Here is a 24253-nt window from a genome sequence, read left to right on the forward strand (position 1 = left end):
ACAGATTTTCATTCTGTGAGTCTGTGACGAGGCCCAGGCTTCCTTATCGCTAACAGACTCTCGCAGGTGAGGCCAGTGTTGCCAGTCTGCAGCCCCCCCTCCACAATGTGAGGCTCTAAACTGTTCTGCACGTGCCTAACTGGCCTCCCCACGCTGTTCTGGAGACCTTCGGGGCCCCTCTCCATGGGGCAGTAAGGCCGTTTGTTTAAGGTAGAAGAGGGTGATTATTTAATTTTATGAAGGTGCAACATGGCATAGAGAAATATAATTCTTGTTTTTGAATTGAAAAAACATTGAAACCACATGCTGCAAAAATAATGGCTTTTCTCTTTACAAGAAAAAATCACAGCATTTGAAAATTACAAGTTATTGATATCCCACATAGAGGGGAAGAGTCCCCTGTCACCAGGACACTGCCAGCAGCCAGGCTCATCATCACCAGCTCTGGGCTTCAGCCTAGGATGCTGGCTTTTCAGACAGGTAACACGTTCTAGGGGTGACAGTTCCTACAAGACCTCTGCCTCCCAGCTTGTGCTTCTGATTAAGTTATGTAATTAAACTTCTTGTTTTGAGAAAAGTGGAGACTTGCATGTTGTAAGACGTGGTACCAAGAAGTCCCGTGCAACTTTTTGTCTAGTTCCCCAGTGGAGCATCTTGTTGGAACAGAACATCTCCTCCCATAGAACCTCTTACAGACATGTCCACTTCTGGGCACCATCTAGGTCCTGCTCCAAAAAGCAGCAGGTATTTTTAAAACACAAACCTGAGCATGTCCCTCCTTGTTTGAAATCTTCTCATGCCTTTAAAATGGAGTCCTCAGCAGCAAGCCCTTTAACGGCCCCCTGCCTCCTCTTATCCTGCTGTCTGCTGGATTCGTGTCCACCCGGGCGACCTTCCACAGTCACAGCTCCTCCTGCAGGAAAGCCTGCCGAGCCCTTCCCCACACTTGGTCAGGCTCCTGAAGAGCTCAGATGAATGGCCGTAACTTAAAGGATCCTGCCAGGGCCTCTCGGACGGGATCAGGGTCTGCCTTCCATTCTCTCCCCCAGCCACACTCACAGTGCACCCTTCAGCCAGCAGTTCCATTATTTGGTGGCTGTCTGTCACCCCCACTGAGGCAGGAGCAGCGTGAGTCCATTCTCAGCTATATCCCTGGACCTCGTGTGTGCCTGACACACACTGATGCTACAGTGATGGACTGATGATGATGACATCAGTGATGGCCTCTGGGAGCCAGACACTGTCTTACAGATGTTAACAATTTAATCCTCACACCGACTCCACAAGGGAGGCACCTTTACTCCCATTACGGAGGAGGAAAGAGAGGCTGAGTAAGAAATAATTTGCCTGGGCTGATACCACCAGTCCCTGCAGAGATGGCTCAAAGGCAGGCATCGGAGTTGGAATCCTCAAACTAGGACAGGAGTATTCACCACGAGCAACCTTTGTGCTGGACCCCACGCGTGGTGGTCAGGTGTCCGGTGAGAGCATCCACTGCATGAATACAGAAGGGAAGTGGTCCCGAGACTGCCCTCATTAACTGGGACATAGGATACACAGAAGACTTTCATTCTAGTGGGCTTGATTCTCAATAGTTTCCTTATTAGGTTGACTTTTTAATAGCTTGTGTATTAGGTAGGGGCTTCCCCGGTGGCTCAGTGGTAAAGAATCCACCTGCAATGGAGGAGACACTGAAGACTCACGTTTGATCCCTGGGTCTGGAAGATCCCCTGGAGGAGGCCATGGCAACCCACTTCAGTGTTCTTGCCTGGTGGGCAATAGTCCATGGGGTCACAAAGAGTCGGACACAACTGAGTGACTGAGCACACAGCCACTGAACATTAGATAGACATGAATTAGAAAATTGAGATTATTTGCAAGTGTGAAGTGTAAAACATTTTGTAAATGTTATTTTATTTGTAAGTGGATGAGGGTATAATAAACATGACATTCATTATATGAACAGTATTGTAGGATTTGGAGTATAAAATTGACTTAGGAATTGTCCTGTGAAATAGCCACAAGCATCCAGCAACACCCCCATTTAACCTCAATTCAACATTAAATAAGAAGTGACTAGATTTAAGGAGAAAAACTGCAAGTATATTTCTGGTGGTAAAACCATTCCCAGTGACAATTTATTGTCTAGTTAATAAGAGTTCCCTTGTCCCTTAGCACATTAATACTTGCTCCCAATTACTATTTAATATTTTTGATTTTGTATTTTTTTTTTTTGCAAATTGAGCTATCATTTGATGAATGGCTGGATTCTGCTGCCCAACTTTTGGACTATTTCCAGCATAAAATTACAATCCCAGATAATCATGCCACAAAGATCTGGGTCTCATTAGGAAGGAGAAAAGCTGGGAAACGGCCCAGTCTGGCTTCCCCCAAACCAAACAGCCATGGCTTTCTCTAGTTGTTCTACAAATGATTCAAATTTTTTAGTAATTCTAAAAACTGATGTGTTTTTTCCATGAAAGGAAGTGTTACCACATTTTCCAAAGGAGGAGGATCTATATCCTTGCTCTTTCATCCTCTCATTCCCACCCCCTCACCCTTGCCACCACCCACACAACATCTGTAGTTCCTAAACTAAAAGCACAAATTATTATGAAAGTTAATTGAGCTTACAAAGGAATGCTTGTGTAGGAAACTTTCTCGGCTTCCAGGAGAAGTCTGGTTTGACTGGCCGTTCACCAGCGTAGAAATCAGCTCACTGAAGGCATTCCTGCAGCCCCATAGGAGCAGCCCCTTCTGCTCCCACCCCCGCCTGCAGATTGGACCATGTGCCAGAATAAACAGTTCAGTGATGAGTTCAGTTAAAACACAAAGTACACACTTACAGTTTTTCACTTCTTTGGTTACTCAATAACCAGATAGTCAGCAAAAAAAAAAAGTAGGTTACAGATTACCAACTAATTACATCCACTGCATTAGGCCCAAGCCCTCCGGCCATTTAAAGGCCCTTGGACACAATCCTCACTCGGCACTGGCCTTACAGGGACCTGCAGGCCCCAGGCTGCCAAGAGTGACTTTTTCTCCATCAACATGTTCTGTCAGATTGAATGGCACAGTCTGAGAATCCCAGACTGGCTAAGAACAAATGACAAGGTTTGCCATCTCTTGGAGTGCATTGTTGAGCCTGGATTTGGTACTTAGATATATTGTGGGGATCGGCAGCTTTCCCTTGATGGTTTTTAGACCCAGGGACTTGGCTCCAGCCCCAACACTTCGCTTCTCTCCCTTAACTACTGGGAGTCTCTTAGACCTATGATCACAAGCAAATAGATGGAGGGCATATTGTTGAAGCCTTGTAACTTCACTTACAGCACCTGCCCTTTGAAAGACACTAACCATGATCAAAGGCAGCATATTTTGCTCCTAGAGATGAGTCTCTGATCATCCCCAAGAGGGAAAAAATTCAAATAGTTTGCTATTAAGTGATAAGAAAGGGGCCTCCCTGGTAGCTCAGACGGTAAAGAATCTGCCCGCAATGCAGGAGACCCAGATTTGATCCCTGGGTTGAGAAGATTCCCTGTAGAAGGGAATGGCTACCCACTCCAGTATTCTTGCCTGGAGAATTCCATGGACAGAGGAATCTGTCGGGCTACCTTCCATGGGGACGCAGAGTCGGACACGACTGAGCGACTGACAGACACACAGGAGATAAGAAAACCGCACTGGGGATTCTTTGGCCTAGAATGATTGTCATGGTGGAGCAGTTTTACCTTGGTCATTGCACTTAAAGGAAGGCTATCTAAGAATGCTTGGCAAGGAAGAGAATTACATGATCTCTTCTGTGAGCAGGAGAAAAGCAGAAGAGAGAAGTTAAAGGTAGGAATTTTTTCAAAAGAAGATAAAAAGTATGTCTTGTGAATCCCATGTGCGTTATTTTTAAGTATTCCCTTGGATAATAGTTAATAATGCAGCAAGGAAAGCAAGGGTAAGTTTTCTTATCTGTTACTTAATAGACCATGTTTTTGGAACAATCAGTCTGGTTAAGTCCCAGATACATTCAGTCAGAAAACAGGCTTTCAACAACAGAATTTTGTGTCTGCAGTCTGTAGCAAATCCAATTCTATTAGGCCAGGAGGATGTCATAGAAACTAAAACCTAAGAGAGACCCAAGCAAGGAAAAATACTTCCTCATCCAAGCCTGAGAGGAATTTACCATCAGCCCTACTATTAATAGAAGTAGTGGAGATTCCATTTTCATTGCTCATCTGCCACTTTAGTTATTAAACTTAAAAAAGAAGTGAATCAAGTCTGCTGAAAATTTATATATGATGTTAATATAGAGATTTTAGTAATTCAGCAGCATTTATTCATCTCTCATTGCTTGCTGAATTTCTCAGTGTAATAAGCTAAAGGGAAGCCAAAGGAAGCAGAATGTTTGCTGTTGTTCTCAGGTGACATGTTATTCTTTAGAGACAGAATGTGCTGTGAAACAACAGAAGGCTTTCACCACAAGTGAAAATGATGAGCAAGTGCACATCCACAAGAGGCAGCCACAGGGCTGAGGAGCCAGGAGGAGGAGCTGATGGGGGAGCCTCTCTGGAGGGCAGCCTGTGAAGGGAGACCACACACGTGGAATTCCCAAGAGCGCTAGGGAGGCAGGATCCAGGGATCCTGAAAGCAGGGGGCTGAAAACAGCAGTGAGAGACTCTCATTGTCTTCGCATATCTGCACACCCAGAGGCAGAGGAGAAATGAGCTGCATCTGTGTTAAGTCAGAGGCCATTATCAGGGGTCTGGCTTCAGGGTGGAGAAGGAATAATTGTGGGATAGAGTTGTAGATGGAGAATTGGATTGCTTTACCGACTCATAGCAGGATTAACATTCTTAGTAACTGGGAAGGACAAGCAGAACTTGATTTTTTGTTTCTCATGAATATGGAAAGCCAGGATTCCTGGACATAGATTTGGCTGTTTGTTCTAAGCGTAGATGTTGCTCCACACAGAACTGTAACTGCTATGCGTGTGTGCTACACCACGTCCGACTCTTAGTGACCCTGAGGACTGTAGCCCACCAGGCTCCTCTTCCATGGGATTTGCCAGGCAAGAATACTGGAGTGAGGTGCCATCCCCCTCCTCCAAGGGGATCTTCCAGACCTAGGGATCAAACCCTCGTCTCTCACATCTCCTGCACTGGCGGGTGGGTGTTCTACCACGAGTGCCGCCTGGGAAGCTTGTAACCCCCACATACACATGTAAATAACAGCTGGAAGCCCTTCACTTCCTCGTTAGTTCTTAGTCCCTTATATCTTCAGTCCCTCTATTTAGCTGATGATGAATTAGCAAGAATTTAACCCTAAGAAAACCCTTTTGGGGGCTTCCCAGGCAACACTAGCAGTAAAGAACCCGTCTGTCAATGCAGGAGACATGGGTCCGATCCCTGAGTCAGGAAGATTCCTTGGAGTAGGAAATGACAACCCACTCCAGTATTCTTGCCTGGAAAATTCCATGGATGGAGGAACCTGACAGGCTACATTCCTTGGGGTTGCAAAGAGTCAGAGACGACTCAGCACGCGCACACACACAAACCCTTTTGGAGTTTGACCTTAGGAGTAAAATGACCCACTTTAACCAGGTTTATCTTCTAGAAAGTCCAGGATAAAGGGAATTCTAATCGTGTGCTTCCCCTCCTCCTGTCAGGCCTCTCCCTAAATCAGAAATTGGCCAAGTACAGTCCAGTGCCCAACTCCAACTGCTGCGTGTTTTACAAATAAAGTTTCATTGACACACGGTGGCACCTGGCCATCATTACTTGTGTCTGGTGCTGTCTTTGGCCCACAACAGGATCGAGGATTGGGACACAGACCATATCATCTGCAGACCCGAAAATATTTACTCTGGCTCTTTTCAGAAGTTTTCCAGTCCCTGCTCTGGAACAGCATACAGGGTGCTTCAGACTGTATTTTCTGGACTGTGTCAGTGAGAGGCAGCTCTGGTTGGCATCACCATTCACACCTTTTTCCAGGCACATGGTCCATCTAATAGCAGATGGTTCTGTAGGAGAACTATGTATGACCTTGAGTCGCTGGCTCCTCATGAAGAGCTTTCACATTCTAGAAACAGTAGTATCTGAGCACAATCAAGAGTCTTCTGCAGCAGAAAGTTGGCTCCGGCTTCTCCCAAGTCAACTGAGAAGTTGTTAGTGATTTCTGAGTCAGTCTTTCCTCATCACTGAGCCCAGGAATTGGGAAGGGCTTTGGGTCACATTGTAAACCAAGGAAAGAGGCTGCATGCCTCCCCCACTGAAATGCAACTTAAAAGGAATATTTAAAGTAAGTAGAAGTAAGTGAAAAAATTGTTCGTTTTAAAACAAGCATTAAATAAAAATATGTAAATACACACACCACACAAATCCCAACTGCGAAGGGTCAGATGAAGCTTTTTGCTAAATGAAAAATAACAAGAGTAGAGAGTGTTGTGAACACAAAGCTAGGAGCTCTTCTAAGGGAATTCTTCCAAAAGACACACAATAGGTGTGGCTTCTTCGGGCTTAAGTGCCCAACACAGGTCCCCGGATCAGATATGGGTCCAAATGTGCCCCCTTTCAGGCCATGGGCTCTGGGTTAGCTGTGGTCAGTGTCCACTGTTCCTCCCTCAGCAGCAGGAGCCCCAGCTGCTCGCCAGGCCACACGTAACAATGTGAGCAGAAGGCAGAGGGGTCAACCTCTGGGAGAGCTTGGAAGGAAGGAAGCAATTCATTCTACTGGGACCCAGGCCAGATTTAACTCAGATTCAAGTTGTAGCAATATTTATTGAGCCTACCATGTGTCAGATGCTTTGAGCCTGGATTCTCCCATTTCCCTGAACCCTCCCCAGAGTCCCTGTTTTATAGGTGAAGAAAAAGAGCCTCAAAAAAAAAAAAAAAAAAAAAGAAAAAGAGCCTCAATGTGATAGAAAGATGGTCCCAGTAGTGTTGGGACCAGAGTTCTTATCCAGTCCTTGTGGCTTTAAGGCCATTGGTCATTGACAGGTCATTGCAAAAGTTGGATGCTGTTGTTCTGTAGTCAGAATGGCTAGGGGTTAGCTTGCCCCTTTTCTGACTTTTCAAATCCTTTATGACATGGCTATCATGGGTTGGTTCAAATAGTCGTGCTGAGGACCTGACATGTTTTGGTAACTTTTTAAAAAGCAAGCAGCTCATTGGTGAAATCAAGCCCCTCATATTTTGAGGGAGATTACTTTTCTCCTTTTGTTGTTTCTCATTTGTTCCCAGGAGCAAAAGGGATCCAATGATGCCCCCACAGAAAGCAATTCCAGCCTGAAGCAGCATAATGCAAGCTCAGACTTGAAAAATGGCTTAGAAATCTCAGCTTCGTCACCTCTGCACCCTCCTCCCCCAAATCCATCCTTTCCCAAGCAGTCCCAGTAGACCAGCTTCCTTCTGTCTCCTAACATCTTTGCTCCGTTTTCTCTTCTCCTTTTTCCTATAGGTTCCCTTGTGGGAGAGTCACAGGTCTTCTGTGACCTGCTGCACTTCTGTCAGCAAAGGCTGGGCAGAACACCGTGGGGCATTCGAGGAGCTAGTCCTGGCCTTACCGTGGCTGGCGCTGGTGGGGTGCTGGGAACATCTGTGTCTTCAGAAGAAACCTTTGGTGTCATGGCCTCTCTTGAAGTCTTAGTGATCCCTCCCTTATTTAGCTGTTTGTTGTCATTTACTCTGGGTTCTTTTTTGGGGGGTAGATGGCTATTTGTGCGTTCGGTTTTTCTTATGCTCATGAGTAAACCAACTTGAGTGGGTATCTATTTAGAGAAGGTGGCCTTGAAACAATTGAGCATTAGTGACTTAGTTTTAAAAATAAAAACAGTAATGATAGGAGAAGACATGTAAAAGCACATTCAGATTGTCTTGGGGTGGGGGTAGACACACACTGCCACATGCAACCCACACACAGTTTTTCCACAGAGAAACACTTGCAAGAAAGATCCTTACCCTCCATTCTGGTTTAGAAATCTTTTATTTCCTTGCAAATTACGTATCTTTTCCAGGATTTTTTTCAATAAGAATGCATGGAGAAGTGATTCTTAGAGATAGAGAACCCAGGAAGGATCACTCATGTGTATCTCCAGATGACCCCGAGGAGGGCAATGCAGGGGAGAAGGAGAAATGAAATAAATCTTATTTTCCTAGTGTGGCAAATTGTGGGACTGGGTGTAGTGGAGTCACCAAGCCCAGCGCCTGACACTTTTAGGCAGCCTCCTCTTTCCTGGGAACATGGGGTGACTTCTTTGCTTTACTGTGAGGGACATAAGGAGTGTTCACATTGGCGACTTCTCCTCTTGCGGGCCTGGGTCCTTCAGTGGCTCTGCTGCGTGGCTGGGGGAAGTCCTGTGATTATTTTGTGAGGAAAGTCATCTCCCGCAAGGGCTGGTATGTCTCTTCAGGGCAGTGAGCGCTTCTGATTCATTCTCGACAACTGTCGTTGAGCCATTTTATTAAATATGTTTTGGTTGAAGCAGTGAATGAACAGAAGAACAGCCAGCCCTCGTGGCCCTGGTGCAGACCACAGAGCAGGGGGGAACAAACGTTTGCTCAGTGGCCAGCGACACCTCCGGCAGTGGCCCCCCAGGCTGGGGTGCTCCTCGGTCGGGCTGGTGTTTGGGTGAGCTCCAGAGGAACAGCGCCCGCTATGGGGAGCATTCCCCAGCCTTACTCATTAGGGGGAGTCACAGAGGCCCGGGCAGGATAGAAAGCCAGGTCTCTAATGAAGAGGGTCAGAGGAGCCAGAGGGTCAGAGGGAGACAGAGGCAGTCTTAAGGCAGACTCTGAGATCTCAAGTTTTGAACCGGTTTCAAGTGGTGGTCTCTGACACCCACCCCATTAGGAATATTCCCTTCCCCACTTCCCAGGCTTACCTCTGTGAGGACCATCTGCCCTCCACCGCCCGCTCCCATCCTGCCCTGCTCTTTCAAGTCTCCTGCTTGGAGACAGGCAGACCATCCCATTCCAGTGGGCCCTCTGTGGTGAGAGGCAGTAACAGCCCCTCCTCGTTTAGGTGGAAGGCAGGTCTCAGCAGTCACATTCTTGAGGAAGAGCTTTGAAGACTGTCACTGCGACTGCAGTGTCAAGGACTAATCTTGTGGACCACTGGCCCTCACTGGTCGGGCTGAAGGGCTCATCTGAAGACGCAGCCGGACCCTGAAGAAGTAGCTCAGAAGCATGAGCATCAAAGTGGGGGTGAAGCATCCAGGTGATGGTTTGGCCAGCAGACCTCTGGAAGGGCAGTGGTGTTACTCACTTGAGAGGCATGTCTGTGTGTAGAGAGGGCCCTGAGCGTGAGAAAGCAGTCATCCCAGCTAGGAGATCAGAAAAAACAGAGCCCCACCGGGAGGAGGCGCTGACTCATGATATCTCTACAAAGTAAAGACCAGACACACTAAATTCTCTCTTGTTTATATTTTCACATGGAGAGATTTTAAACCAAATCCAGTCTTCTTCCCTTTCCTCAGTGTAGCCTGCTCAGCATTCAATATTCAGTCAAGGAACACTCCAGTCACATGTAAGCTAGTTCTGTACTACCTAACATAGATTCTGGTGTGTACTCTGCTATGTCATTCATCTGTCCGTGAATTTTCATTCAGTATATGTCCGTCAATTTAGATAAAGAGGACCAGACACAAATTGTGTTGCCAAATACTCAAAAAAGATTTATTGGGCTGAATGAATACGAAATTAATGGGTATAGCTTTCTGAAATCTTTTCTGGTCCAGGTTCATTTCTGATCATCCCAAATAGGTAAAACTCATTTCTTATTTACCAGCCATTCAACTACCTATAAAAATGGAATGGACAGCCAGCTCCATGATTCAAGATTTTTCATTTCCATCGTCAGAACCATTCTCTGGACAGCATCCAATAAAAGTGAACAGTGATGTCTTTAATTTTAGAATTTTAAAGCTTCCTCAATTTTGACACAATACGGCAGTTCTGTTGAGTGCATTTAAAAAAGAAATCCACCCCAGCCCCCGCCCCACCAAGAGGTGGGGGTAGTTTGCTGGTATCCTTGAAGACACATGGGCAGAAATAGATTGCAGTGGTTTGCCTGCTCTGAATGCTGCGATAGCAAAGCCTCACTATCAGACATGGTTTGTATTTAGAGAAATGTGTGACTTAGGAAGCACTTTGATGTCCACAATCTCATTACTGCTCACACCCACCCTGTCGAGTGTGTCAGGCTGGTCCTGTTGTAACCAGTGAGAACACCGAGACCCAGAGAGTTGAGATAACTAGCTGGAGATCACCCCATAATGATGTATCACAATCTTCACACTGATTCGGAGATGTCTGACCCTGTCACTGGAAACCTTCCACCATCCCTCCCGGAGCTGGTCTTCCCGGGATTCATACACATCAGCTAGCTCCCAAGAAAGTGGACACAGTATGCACAGGTCTCCTAACTCTTAGTTTATTTTTAAAAAGTCATAAGCTTGGCTTGGGCTTGCTTTAATGGCTAGGAGGAAAATTATAGGGAAGGAAATCAACGAGGTACTCTGTGTCCCAGCTCAAAAACAAAATAGGTGTTGTTCTAAAGTCTTCTGCTTGTTAGCTTAGATGTGAGTTTGTGAATGTGTTGATCATGCCAAGGCTTGGCACGTTTAGTCCAGTAGGTGTATTATAATGCACATGGCAAATTACCAAATATTTAAGAGGACTTTTTGAGTGTTATATGTGCATTTCCAAGTTGCAATATAGATTGAAATTCAGTTTGACAACAGTCTTTGGATGCCTACAGGATGAGGACTATGTATTAGGTATGAAATTAAATATGATCAAATAAGAAACTGTTGATAAAATATGAAGTTTTAAAAAATAAAAATCTTTTCAAAATTATAATGAAACTTTTCCCATTCCACAAAACCTTTTATTAAAGCCACAATGAAAATTTAAATACTATTTTGTATTTTTTTAAAATCATATTTGTATTTACTTTTATTATTTATTTTCCCAATTTTTTCATTTTAACTTAAGTGTATGTCAACATTCCTACAAACTTGTATGGATTAAATAAATTTCACAGGCTAGTCTGATGCTGTAATCACAATTCATAACATTTTCCTATGGGATAAATTTACTCTCTACTCCCTGAAATGAATCTAAAAAATGTATTGATAGATCAGGAAGAAAATGGAACATGGAATCTCTTCAATTCCATCATTATTTGAAGAGACACCAAATCATTATTTGAAGACACTCATCATTATTTGAAGAGACACCAATGCATGGCTTTTCCCAAGGGCTACCATATGCAGCTGTTCTGAATATCAATGAAGTGAACAACCTGCAGCTTCCTTACCCTTCTAACAGTTTCTATATCTAGTCTTTCATTTGGTTACTTCTAATTTTTAAAGCACTTCCACAAAGCCATTCAATTAATAATAAGCAAAACTTTGAAGAACATTTCTCCATTTTTATGAAATGTATTTTATTAAAAGTGTCATTCTTTTGGCCTTATTCAACACAGATTTTTGTAAATTATCTCTTCAGTAATATTTTATTATAAAGTAATATATGGACACTGTAGAAAATTTGAAAAATGCAGAAACTCTAAATAAGAGTTTAGAAAATAAGAAATACACTCCAAATAACAGAATTCATTAAAGACTGTTGTTAACAACTTTTCCTTCCAGTAACATTTCTGTGCATTTTTTAATAGTTCAGATGTATAAACATACACATTTTGAAATTGCCACCATAACACAATTTGAGTAAGGCAAAAGAAGTGATTAATCCTGATACTATGAAACCTCTAGCAAACTCTCTGAGTATCTTTTCCTTATTTATTTTTAAATCCGTTATGTAACTATCTTGAGATTTCCTTAAACCTTTTCAAGATGAAAGTGGGCAAAATCTTCCTTTGGTTTTTAAAGCTTAATCTAATATGTTAGCTAGCCTAGAATGATTTTACTGTAACAACCAGAAAGCTGTGAGGACTGACACTCTTCTGAGACATCCTGCCTCCTTCTCTCCCACCAGACACAGAAACAGGAAAGGTTGAGAGATCCGTGTCAAGTCAGCCAAGACTCTGGTCACATGACCACTATCGGCCCATTGCTTTCACATCTAAAATGTAAACACAACATGTGTATTCACATCCCAGCAGTCAGTCCAAGGAGATACATGTGTATTCCACCTCTCCCCACTCTTTGTATTTGCATAATAAATAATTTTAAGTAGTGATGAATGCTAAGAAGAAAAGCAATCAGAAAAATGTGATAGAATGCAATGGTGGGGACTTAAGTTGACCTGCTCCCAGAACAGGCTTTTCTGAAGGGATGTCATGTCCACTGAGGTAGAATCTCAGTGACAAAAGGGACACAAAAATGCAAAGACCTGGGGAGAAAGGGAAGAGTGTTCCAAGTAGATGGAAGAGCCCTGAAGCGGGCAGGCACCTGGTGGCGGCAAGAAACTGGGAGGCTTGGCTGTGCCAGAGGGCAGGGGAGGGAGCCCGGGAGAGGTAGTGGGAGGGATGCGGGCCGGGGCCCGTCCTCCGTTCTGCTGCCCTGGGAAACCCCGATGGTTCAGACCCAGAGCAGTGTGATGTTATTGCTGCTTCAAAATGAGGTGCTCTGTGGCAAATGAGGCAATAATAAAAACAGACCGTTCTGGAGGCCACGGGGAGAGCTTTGCAAGTGCCCAGTGACCTTGGCTGCCATTAAAGCATAGAGAAAGCAAATTAAAACAATTAGGCAATTCCAAAAGCATCTAAGTGGATTGGGGAAAATCTGGAGAGACCTGTTTTAGTGTTATGTCTTAGCCTTACAGATTTGCCCGGGCTTGTGGGCAAAGAGAGAGGTGCACTGCCACAACGACACAGGAAAGCCATAGGCTGTCCTGGTCAAATCAGGCACGTCTCAGGACTTAAAGGAGGCAGACTGTTTTATTTTCAATTCAGATAGATTGGGGGGGGGGGGGGTTCTTCAGAAAGAGAACAGCCTGACTCCGGACACCACGTGAACCCTGGTACCTAGGGTGCCGTGTGATTCCGTGAGCAGAAGTCCCCAGACAGGCAGAACTGCCCTAACTGGAAGCGCATCTGCAGTTTGTGGTGTCTGGGGCAGGGGCTGTCTGAGCAAGGCCACGAGGGAGCTCCCAGGGTGAGCGTGATGCTCTGGGCATGACGGGAGTGTAGGTTACACAGCTGCATGCATCTGTTGGAACTCATCAGTGCCACACTTATTACTGATTATCTCACAGTTTGTGATGTTACCTCAATAACCACTGTCAGTAATCTTGAACTGTAACCAGGGGCATGTCAGGGTGAAGGGTACTGCTATCTCTGCCTTCCTTTACAATGCATAGAAAAAATTAGATGGATGCATGTGTTAAAGTGAACATAGTAAAATGCTACTTTAAGGATGTTCACAGTACAGTTCTTTTAGGTTTTTGCCCATTTATGAATCATCATAATAAATTGTGAAGATGAAAAGCTAAGTGCTTTGAAGGCCCCCTTCTTGTTTCAGTAGACTTTGTCATCAGATTTGCGGGAGGGAAAGCAGATCTCTAGTGTGTTGTATGGAGCTTGACACAAACACTTTTAATTGTCTGGTTTTGAAATGCTTAGCCTAAGGTAATATTGAATTTCTCTCTGAATAAAAATTGCTTAAAAACCTAATCCTAAATGCATATTTCAATGAAATTCTTAAAAGTACAATACATTATTTTTCTTTCTTCTCATTGGATAAATGTTCTTCTGACAGAGTAACTCTATTTAATGCCCAGTATTTGAGTAAGCCAACCAAATGCGGCCAGTTCACACAGTATTACAGGACAAGGACACATCCACAGAAGTCCCCAGCTCTGTCCAGGCACACCTATGTCAAGGCAGCTGTCACAGTTCCCAGTAGTTAACTGTGACAAAAGAAACCTGAAGCTTTTGTGTTCATTCACTTCTCAGAACAGCTCTGGGAAGCCAGAGTGGATTTTACCAAGTCTGTGTTTGAGAAAACTGTGCTGCGGAGCTCCGGGAAGTCCTTCCGTCTGCGTACAGAGGAAGTGCTGACCAGAAGTTTTCTCCTGGCTGAGCGCGGAGGTTTTCCTTTCTCAGTTTGCCTTAAGTCTGCCTCGCTAGTTAGTGATTTTTATTTTTCAATATTACTGATTTAATGTCTCACATTTAAATATTCTATATTACATAACATGAGATATTTGGTATGTATACCAAATATACCTTGTTCAGTCAAGAAACCCAGGCCAGGCCATTTGCACCCTCACCCCAGACCTGCTGTCTCCCTTTCTGTGTGTGGCAGAGAAGCCTCAGAATAAGCAGCCTTGTCATGTTTTCTGTTGATACTTTAGTCATTAGCCCAGGAGTAGGACTCAAGATGGATTTGCCTTCAACTCAGTCCAATAGTGTGTTGGCTGCTTTTTCTTAAGAATAAACATGTTGGGCAGTTGGGCAATTTTTTGCCATTATTAAAAAATATTCTGCATGAAAATTTAGGTCTGTTTCCTTAGAATAGGTTTTCCAAAGTGGAATCATCATGACATAGACTTTAAGCATATTTATTTGTATGCACAGTTTGTCCAGTTGTTTCCAAAATGTTTTACAAATTAACATTCATATCAATAATGTGTAATGTTGCTATTGTCTTCCAAATATAGGATCTTTTTTTAAATATAAAAGTAATTTATAGTAATTGTAAATAGCAAAGGGTCATAGTGGGTATTCATCCAATAAATCCTTTCAGTGCTCATTTAGCACTTTTTGAAAGAATAAATAAAAACACAAGTGTAGTCCTTTTGCAATTTTCTTCTTTAACAGAGTAAACTTACCTGACATGTTTTCCTTTTTAACTGACGAAAGTCATTTTCACATAATTTAATAATAAAAATAGTTCAGCCAAGAGAAATTTACGAATGGATATCTTTGAGCATTTAAAATGAAAACATTTGTGATTGCTTTCATCCTTCTGCGTCCAGAAGAAACCCTTGAGAAACGTGCTCCAACACTCAGTTCTACTCATCACTGGTCACCTGGCTGGCCTGAAGGGTATGACCAGTACTTGGGGCTGCCTAGACCAGAGCTGACCAGTTAGGCTGAAATTTAGGGACCATAGTCCGTCAGCTGGGTGGCAACTTTTGTTTCAAGGTCTGCCAGAAAGGTCACCTGTTGTTGGCAAAATCCTGCACTTCCATTGATGCTGGCATCTTTAAGAACCTTAGAGTTGGGAAATCAGTCTGGCCTCCTCTGCATGGCTGCATGGCTGCAGCCAACTGTGTACAATGGTTCCAACCCGAGGTTGCAGTCAGAGCAGCCCACACTCCTAAGTGAAGGCAGCCAGAGACGCTGGGTCCGTCCTGTGTTACAGTGGAAAGGGTGATGGAACCACTGTGCCCTGGAGCCGGTGCAGGGGGCCATTGCAGTTCCCTTGTGAGCATTCTCTCTACCACCACATTTGAATGAGACCACAGAAGGGGAGAAGAGGGAAATCCCCACAAAGTCAAAGAGGAAGTAAGGGTTGCTTCATATTTAATGGTGGTATAAACGCTTCATGTTCATTATGTGCTCTGAACATGTGCTCAGTGCCTTGGCACCAAAATGCAAGAGCAGACAGTCAAATGATGCTCTGCAGAACACTACCGTGGGGAGGGAGCAAAGAATCTATCAAATAGAAATGCAGATTTGGGAAGAGTTCCGCAGGAAGTCCCCACCTATTGACTCTGCTGTTGGTTTTGTGCTCAACCACCTGGTTGCAGATTGCAGCCCTGCCTGGTCAGGTCTGAATCAAACCTCCAAAGCCAGAGGCCATATTTCCTCACTTATGATAGTTTTGGCTCAAAGTACAGTCACTTACCAGCTCCCTGCTTCAAAAGTCCCAAACCTCTTTGTTTTCTTATGCTTGTCTATTCATGTTGTTCAAAGAGCTAATTTATAAACATGGCTTTATTATAATCCTCTCCTTTGCTTTTAAATATAGACTACCAAATGTATTTTCATAGTCTGACTTCATCCCCCAATTTAAAATGTTTTCTTATATTAAGTTTGACAGCTGAAAACATCAGGGCGTTAAATGTGCCGAGGCCACATCCCAGCAATTGATGCCAAGCCCTTGCACTTCCACCTGGGTGGCAGGCTCCTTAGAGTGTGGCAGACACAAAGACATGCTGGTTTCTTAGTAACCAAGTGTGTTTTCATGTTACTTTCTAAATTTTATATAATATTTGATTTTATTCTTTGGTGCATCAGTTTAGAATATTTTTTGTCTCCAGTCAATGGTTTTAAATTTACACTCTTGTTATTGATTTTAGGTTGTACAAAGTTGTGGTAGGAAACTATGTTTGTAAATAGTCTTTCAACGCATAATAATGTGACATGTTATCTTTTTGCAAAGTAAAAGTTCATTATATATTTATTAACATTGTAAATATACAATTATTGTCTATTTTTTTGTGCATTTTACTAAAACTCTTATAGACTGTTTTGTCTCAAAGATTTCCAGGGGTTTTCATCTGTTTCTCCTTGAATTTTTAATATTTTCAAACAGTTGCATTATAAAGATGAACTAGTCCTTAGTTTGAACTGCATCTTATATAAACTTTTAAACATTGTTTATCATGTTTGTCCTGAGTGGCCTTCAATCAGAATTACTATCCTAAGTCACTGAAGCATGCAGTTAGTTGAAGATTGTGAAGATTGTTTTATTTTAGTTTTTCTACTTTACTTTATTTCATGTGATACCTTTTTTCCCTTGTTTCCAGTTTGCCAAGGGACAAGTAACAAGCTCACCCTGTTGGGCACTTTTGAAGACCACTTTCTGAGCCTCCAGAGGATGTTCAACAACTGTGAGGTGGTCCTTGGGAATTTGGAAATTACCTACATGCAGAGTAGTTACAACCTTTCTTTTCTCAAGGTTAGTTCAATGAGTTTGATCCTTACCCAAATACAGCAGAAGTAAATATAAGTAAATAAGGCCTTGGCAGAATTTAATTGACATTGTATTTACTTTTGCTGTGGCAATTACAAACCATAAGGAAATTATGCATGCAAGTTTTATGAAAAGGTCACTTTACCAGATAGTGTCAAGTTGTAGCTATAAAAGAATAGCAAAGAGAGACAGACTAGCCTGGCATTCTGCTTTCATTGTGGACACTAATCTTTTAATCAGCACTGCAGCCATGGTACCCTGCTATACTGGCTGTGTTTGAAAAAAAAAGACCTGCTTTGTAGCCCTTGCCTGTTTTCTTGGTATAATCAACCACTACGGTTGATTTCTGGCTACCAAGAGTTTAAAAACTAGTTCACAAAACTCGCATATGTTTTGCAGTAGGCTCCAGTGAGCCAATAGGAGCCAGCCTTAAAAGCTTCTGAGTTTGGTGTAGTTAAACTTAGGATTTGATTGGTTTTCTTCTGGGTTGGTTTGTTTTTGATGGAAAGCCTGCAAGACAAATACAAAATAAATTAATAAAACATTTCCATTTTCTGCTGAGTCTGTTAAACACCAGGCAAAATGAAAGTCACAGCATTCCTCAGTAATGCACATGGTCCGTTGTTACTGTTGTCAAGCTCAAGAGGCAAAAATGCAGGGACCACTATAAATCTTGTTACCTCCCATGGGGTCCAGTGTTAATCATCTACATGATTCGTCCACCACTCCTGCTCAGCTAGGTGTCCTGGGCTCTCTGGACCCACTTTAGATCTTGCATTCATGAGTTCCTCCAAAGAGAAATAATACGTTCATGTTTTGTTTCCTTAGACCATCCAGGAGGTTGCTGGCTATGTGCTCATTGCCCTCAACACGGTGGAGAAGATTCCGCTGGAAAACCTGCAGATCATCCGAGGAAATGTGCTTTATGAAAGCACCCATGCCTTAGCGGTCTTATCCAACTATGGAGCAAACAAAACCGGACTGAGGGAGCTGCCCTTGAGAAACTTACAGGGTGAGAGCAGGAACGGGAGGCTATGATGTGAAGAGTGACTTGAACGGTACTCAGCAGACGGGGTGCTTTTCTGAATTCCACTCAGGGAAGACGTTTATTCATGACACACAGATGTACTGCGTGCCAGCCATACGCAAGATACAGCGAGTGGAAGTTCTAAGAAGACAGTAGTTGATGGGGCGGGAAGGGAAGAGTTAAGCCAAGTACAGGTTCTGCCTTGTTCATGGAAAAGTCTCCAGAGAGTTAGTAAGACATGGTAAAGGTTCTGGAAAAACGAGAGTATGACCGGATGACGGAACTGGAATGCTCAGGTAGTCCTCCAGTCTCACTGCCTGGACCTCATGTATGAGGGACCGAGAGTAAAAACCCAACTGCTGTCTGAGACATTTTCCACAGTAACACTATTATACAGAAAGCCATTGTTAAGTTTGCAAGGATAGGGAATAAAGGTGTTACAGGTGAAGTTTGAATTCTTGTGAGGAGGGCACTTATGAGGGTCCTGTGAGAGGAAATGGTGGAAGATAAAGGAAAAATGGCAAGTTGATTTTTAACATTTGAAGCTAACGATTGTGCCATGTACAGCGCCGGCCATGTTAAATTGGTAACTGAATTTAATGCCCCTAACCTTCTTTCAGAGCAAGTGGTATGCTCTGCCATTTTACCAAAAAAAAAAGTCAAAGTAACCCTCTTGAATTCCCACAGGAGGGAGGAAATGGCCAGCGTTGGCCGCCCAGACCGTGCTGCAGAGCCCTAACCTTCCCCCGTGGCTTGCGGCTCTAATGGGCAATGGGGCCAACCCTCAAGGGGGATGAGAGCAGAGGGCACACAGCAGAGGGGTTCGCGGTCGGGGGCCTGACCCCAGGCTGAGGTGCAGGGCGGGCTGCCTGTCCGAACGCCGTGGAGCCTGCGCCCGGGTCAGCTCCTGGGCTCGGCGTTTATGGAATGGCCTCAGGGCTCCCCTCAGCCTCCCGCGCCTGCTGGGTGCAGTGCTGGCACTGGGCTGGGCTGTCCTCGCCCTCCGCCCACCTGGACGCCACCAAGTCGCTATCCCGAGGTGCCAGGCAGAGGCAGGCGGGGGCAGACTGTCGGTTTCCAGCCCCAGCTCTATCACTCCATGGCTCACCAGCCAGGCGCCTGGGAGTGGGTTTTCTCTGCGACTTCAAAAATGGGGGGGACAGTGCTAACAGACTTCCCAGGGTTGTTGAGGAGATTAAGTGAATTACTGCAGATAAAGCCCCAGGGAGCTGTTTCTGTGCTTGGTATTATTTCGGTCGTGAGTATTGAGGTTGTATCAATTCAGATTATTTAATTTTATTAAATAATCCTCTAATTTGGATTGTCCGACATGAAATACATACTGTTATTGGAGAAGGAAATGGCAACCCACTCCAGTATTCTTGCCTGGAGAATCCCATGGACAGAGGAGCCTGACAGGCTACAGTCCATGCGGTCGCAAAAGTGTCAGATATGACTTAGTGACTAAACAACAGCAGTTGATAACTAACACGGGCCTCTGGTCATCCTGCTGCTGTCCCCTTGTTCTTCTCACTCATGGTCTGTCTTCCTGAGGCTCCTGCAGCCCCAGCTCTCCTGTGTCTCCAGCTCTGGCCTCTCATGAGTTTATCCCTTGCCTCTGGCTCCCTCCTGAGTGAGGCTTTTCACTTGGTTGTCCGGCTGTCATCTCTGATTTCACACCCAAAACTCCAAGATGCGGCCCTTTCCGACCCCCAGCCTGCCTTCTGTGACTCTGCAGACCCTCCCCGCCATCTGCTGAAGGACCTGCTTACCTGGCCCCTCACGGCTTCTGCTGGGGCTGTCTGTCCGCCTGGAGCCCGCAGAGCCCACTTCCATCTGGGTTCCTCCACATGTTCTCTTCCCAGAAATGTCATTCTTTCCAACAGTCAAAGAGAGCTTCCCCAGAAGAACTCTTCCTTTTCTGTGTCCTCTCCCACTCTGGGATACTTGGCATTACTTACATATCTAGAATTGAGTTACGGTCAGAGGACCATGTGAGGAATAGCTCAGGCCATGCATATGTCTGACTACTAGGTGGTACAGTGGTAAAGAGATTCAACAGACGCAGGTTCGATCCCTGGGTCAGGAAGATCCCCTGGAGGAGGAAATGGCAACCCACTCCAGTATTCTTGCCTGGAGAATTCCATGCACAGAGGAACCTAACAGGCTACAAGCCATGGGGTTGCAGAGTCAGATACGACTGAGTGACTAAGCATGCATGCATGTAAACCAGCTGGCACAGTGCCAGCCTCGTCATGGGTCATGGCCCCTCACATGCTTGTCCCTTCTTAGAGAGGAGCCAGCAGGAATCTCATCTCCACATACCTCACGGCACTCGCTGCCTTGTTCTGTGCACAGGAGTCATTCAGTAATTGTTTGCATAAGGGTCATGGGGGAATACTTGCCCTCTGCTCCTGCTCAAGTTTTCTTATCGCCCCTGGCGTTTCATGTCGTTCCAGCTCTTCCTTTGAGCAGTTGAACAGTTTTATGTCTTTGCCTTCCCTTGGCCATCCAGTCTCTTCAGCACACATACAGATCCTTCCTGCTCCACTCTGCCCGCTTCCCCAAGCTCCTCAGAGCATCTTCTCTTCCACCCACCCTTCCTGTCCCATCTGCCCTTTCATGTTGTCATCACACAGTCACTCCGGTCCAGCTGGGACCAGCCAGCCTCCCTGGGGACAACCGACTTACTGTATACCTGTCATTCACGCTACATGACTAAAGCGTTATCTCCCCATGGCCCCAGATTTCTAGATTCTGGTCATTCATTGTTCAAAGACCCAATTGCAGAGGAATCCCAACTCCTCCACAGAGGAATCCATCAGCTCACTTTCCACTGCTCCACTGCAGTTCCAGGGAGTCTCATTTGCATGCTGCCATCTCTGAACAGAAGGCAAAATGTGAAGAAGCAGATGCATACTTCACAAGAGTTTAGAAGAGATGGCAAGTTTGCTCATGGAGGTTCCTTTCTCATGCAGAAATTCTGCAAGGTGCCGTGCGATTCAGCAACAACCCTGTCCTCTGCAACGTGGACACCATCCAGTGGCGGGACATCGTCAACCCTGAATTTCTAAGCAACATGACAGGGGACTTTCAGAACCAGCTGAGCAACTGTAAGTGTTCCACAGTGCTCCCCCCATCCCCATCCCGGGATTACAGCTCATAAGGCAGGGCGGAGCTGTGGAGTTGGGGTGGGAGCCAGAGAAGGCAGAGTTCATGTTAAGTTACATGAATCTACAGTGAAAATAAGTGGTAAACAGATTATATGCTCACTAGAAGAGCACCTATTTAAGACAGGAATAGGTCTGTTTTTCATGGTGACAGCTCACTTGCTGACAGGTCACACACACACCCACCCCCACCCTCGCCAGGGCAACTGAGCTCTCATGTGGCGTTAGAAAAGCCCATCGTGCCACGCCTGGCAAGGGGCTTCTCTCATCCTGTTTGAGGAGACTAATCAGACTTTTGTAGCTTCCGATTTTCTGCTGAGGCTCAAAGCGGCACCAGGCCCTGTGGAAGCTTTGGGGCTCAACTCTGTCCTCCTGCTCATAGGTCCTGGGCACGCCCACATGGATGGAGTGCTCAGCAGAACTAAGGAGCACATAGGAGTAAGCTTGTCCATATTTAACTAGTGCCCATGACCTAGTCCCCACTGTTCATCAAAAAAGCAGCCCATGCAAGGGAGCAGCTAGCCAGGACCACGGTGCAGGTCAAGGCTCCCCGTTAGCACCCTTGACATACCTCGTGGGAAACTCTGAGGACCCCAGTTTCCAAGTAGCCTGCTCCCTTTCTGATCTCCCTCACCTTTCAGGCCTTTAAAATAAGAAGCCATCACCATTTCCTGCTGCTGTTTTCCTACAACTGTGCAGTGAATGCATGGGTGCTTTATTTTTTTTTTCTTTTTGGTGTTTTTGGTCTTAGAATTTGAAGCTGATATGGATCTTAAAAATCAACTAAAGCTGCTTTGATTTTTGCTTTTTTTCCTTTGATTTGATTAATTATAATGAAATATGTTTAAGATAAAATTTACCATCTTAACCATGTTTACGTGTACAGTTCAGTAGCATTAAGTACATTCACATCGTTGTGTAGCCATCACCACCAATCATGTATTTTCCTCTTGCCAAACTAAAACTGTCCCTGCTGACCACTAACTCTCCACCCCCAGGCCTTGCATCCATCATCTTACTTTCAGCCTATGAGTTAGACAACTTTAGGTGCCTTATATGAGTGAAATCACAGTATTTGTCCTTTTGTGACAAATTTGACAAATTTGTACTTTTGTGACTCACTTCTTTCACTGAGCACAGTGTCTTCAAGAGCCATCCAAATTAGACCATGTGTCAGAATTTCCTTCCTTAATATGGCTGAACAATATTTCATTTGTTTATACATTCATCTGTCAGTGAGCACTTGAATTGCTTGAGTTGCTTCCACCTTTTGACAATTATGGACAAAATGCTGCTGTGAACATGGGCATTGAGCCCTTTGATTTTGTAAATGCATTATTCCAACAGATACCCAACTGACCTACTTTGCTTGCAAGAAAGCAAAAGCTTTCTTTTACAATGTGAAATTTTACATTTTCCAGAGATGGAGGTTAGCCTTTGCTCAGCAATCTGATGAACAGTGAGGAGGTTAAATTGTGTACATTTGTAACAACAACAACAGCAAAAACTGACATGGAAAGGCTGTGAGCCTAATATGGGTTTGCTATAGATCAAATCAGGTACCCAAAGTAGCTTACCTGCCCTCCTCACACCATAGCTGCAGAAATGACCTGGCAAGACAATGTTGGGAAAGACAAATGGTGACCAGGTTTATGCAATAATAAGATTCAAATATTACAAAGCTGTGAGCAATAAACCAAGGTGGTATTGGTTTAAGAGTAGACATATAAAAATAAGCCATAGACAAATAAGACAGCCTAGCTGAATCAAATGTCCATAAAGAAATGACATTGTAAGCAAATAAGAAAAGACTTAATTATTTAATATATTATTCTGGAATGTAACTACTAAAGGAAAAATATCTAAGTGACAGAACTATTAACGGTTTTTTTTAAAGGAACTAAGGATATTAGGTTAGTCACATTGGAAATTACAAAATCACCCTTCACCTATGACCTGTATTTTCCTCATTAGTTACCTTACCAGGGACAAATTCAGAATCTTGCTCCTCTCAACTGGTGCTTTCAGGTCACAAATGACTTCTGAGATCTTGTTTCATTTCATCTTTACCCAAAAAATCTCGTAAGATGATGTAAGTGTTTTATGGACAGAAAAGTTACTTAATATTATGTTATTATTGATGTAGTTTGGAATTTGAAGTTAGAATGGGTAGGTTTACTCAAGAGGAAATTGAAATAAATCTATAATCCACTTCACATACCATTGTAAATTCCAAATGCATGTTAAACATAAAAAATGTTGAGTATATATGTAAATGCTAGAAAGAAACATAAAAATAAATATTTAAAGTTGAAGGAAAGCCAAAGTTAGATACTATAAAAGAAAACTTCCATATAAAAAAAATATTAATGACAGACAGGAAAATACTGTGCAGCATCTAATTGCCTTGAAAAGGTTAATATTCTTGCTATGTGACTATGTAATGTAGTCTTCTAAATCCTAAGAAAAATGTGACCACCTCTCCAAAAATGGGTCAAGGACATGAGCAGCTCCCCTCTCCCCATCACACGCACACACAGAGCCAAAAATAAAGTAAAATATTATTTGTCACTGTATTACAAGTGGTTAAAATAAAATAAGGAAGCGTCGTTTTTGCCTTTGCTAAAGACATATGTTCCTTTTGATTTTTCAATACCTATATTGGCAAGGAAACAGAAATTTGCATAGTCTACTTGTGGGCATATAAGTTAATTTTTGCAATATGTATTGAAGTTTTAAAGTATGCACGCCTCTGGCCTATGAACATCATGTCTAGGAATGTTAAGGAAAAAATGAGAGGAATGAAAATTGTAAGGGATGCAGAAAAATATTTTTGTTCAAGCATATTCCTTATATCCTTGTGTTTAATAAATCTCAAAAGCAACTTAGGTCTAAAAATAAGAGATCGGTTCAATAAATTGTGGTACAGCCATGCCATTAAAAATTCATGTTAGGTAGGTAGAAGGATATTTAAAGGCATGGAAAATTGTCATAATGTATTATCAGTTATTAAGTTATAGTGCAATGTGTAGTGTGATATTAATTCTTATATATAGCTATACTTATGCCTATATTGATTACCTCTGGATTATCCTCAATTCTTCTTTTTCCTTTTTTCTGTTACTCATATTTTAAATAATGTCTATGATTCTTTTTTTATCACATAAGTTTATAATC

General features: G+C 43.6%; 1 protein-coding gene across 1 annotated transcript in view; it reads left to right on the plus strand.

Moving 5' to 3' along the window:
* EGFR (epidermal growth factor receptor) overlaps window positions 1–24253 on the plus strand; it is a 215023-nt gene that overhangs the window by 124327 nt on the left and 66443 nt on the right. Inside the window, exons 2-4 of the mRNA XM_043885232.1 lie at window positions 16713–16864; window positions 17708–17891; window positions 20885–21019. Coding sequence (XP_043741167.1) covers window positions 16713–16864; window positions 17708–17891; window positions 20885–21019 — 471 coding nt within the window. The remainder of the gene's footprint in view (window positions 1–16712; window positions 16865–17707; window positions 17892–20884; window positions 21020–24253) is intronic.

This window comes from Cervus elaphus, chromosome 24 (genome assembly GCF_910594005.1).
Source record: "Cervus elaphus chromosome 24, mCerEla1.1, whole genome shotgun sequence".
NCBI classification, from domain to species: Eukaryota; Metazoa; Chordata; class Mammalia; order Artiodactyla; family Cervidae; genus Cervus; species Cervus elaphus.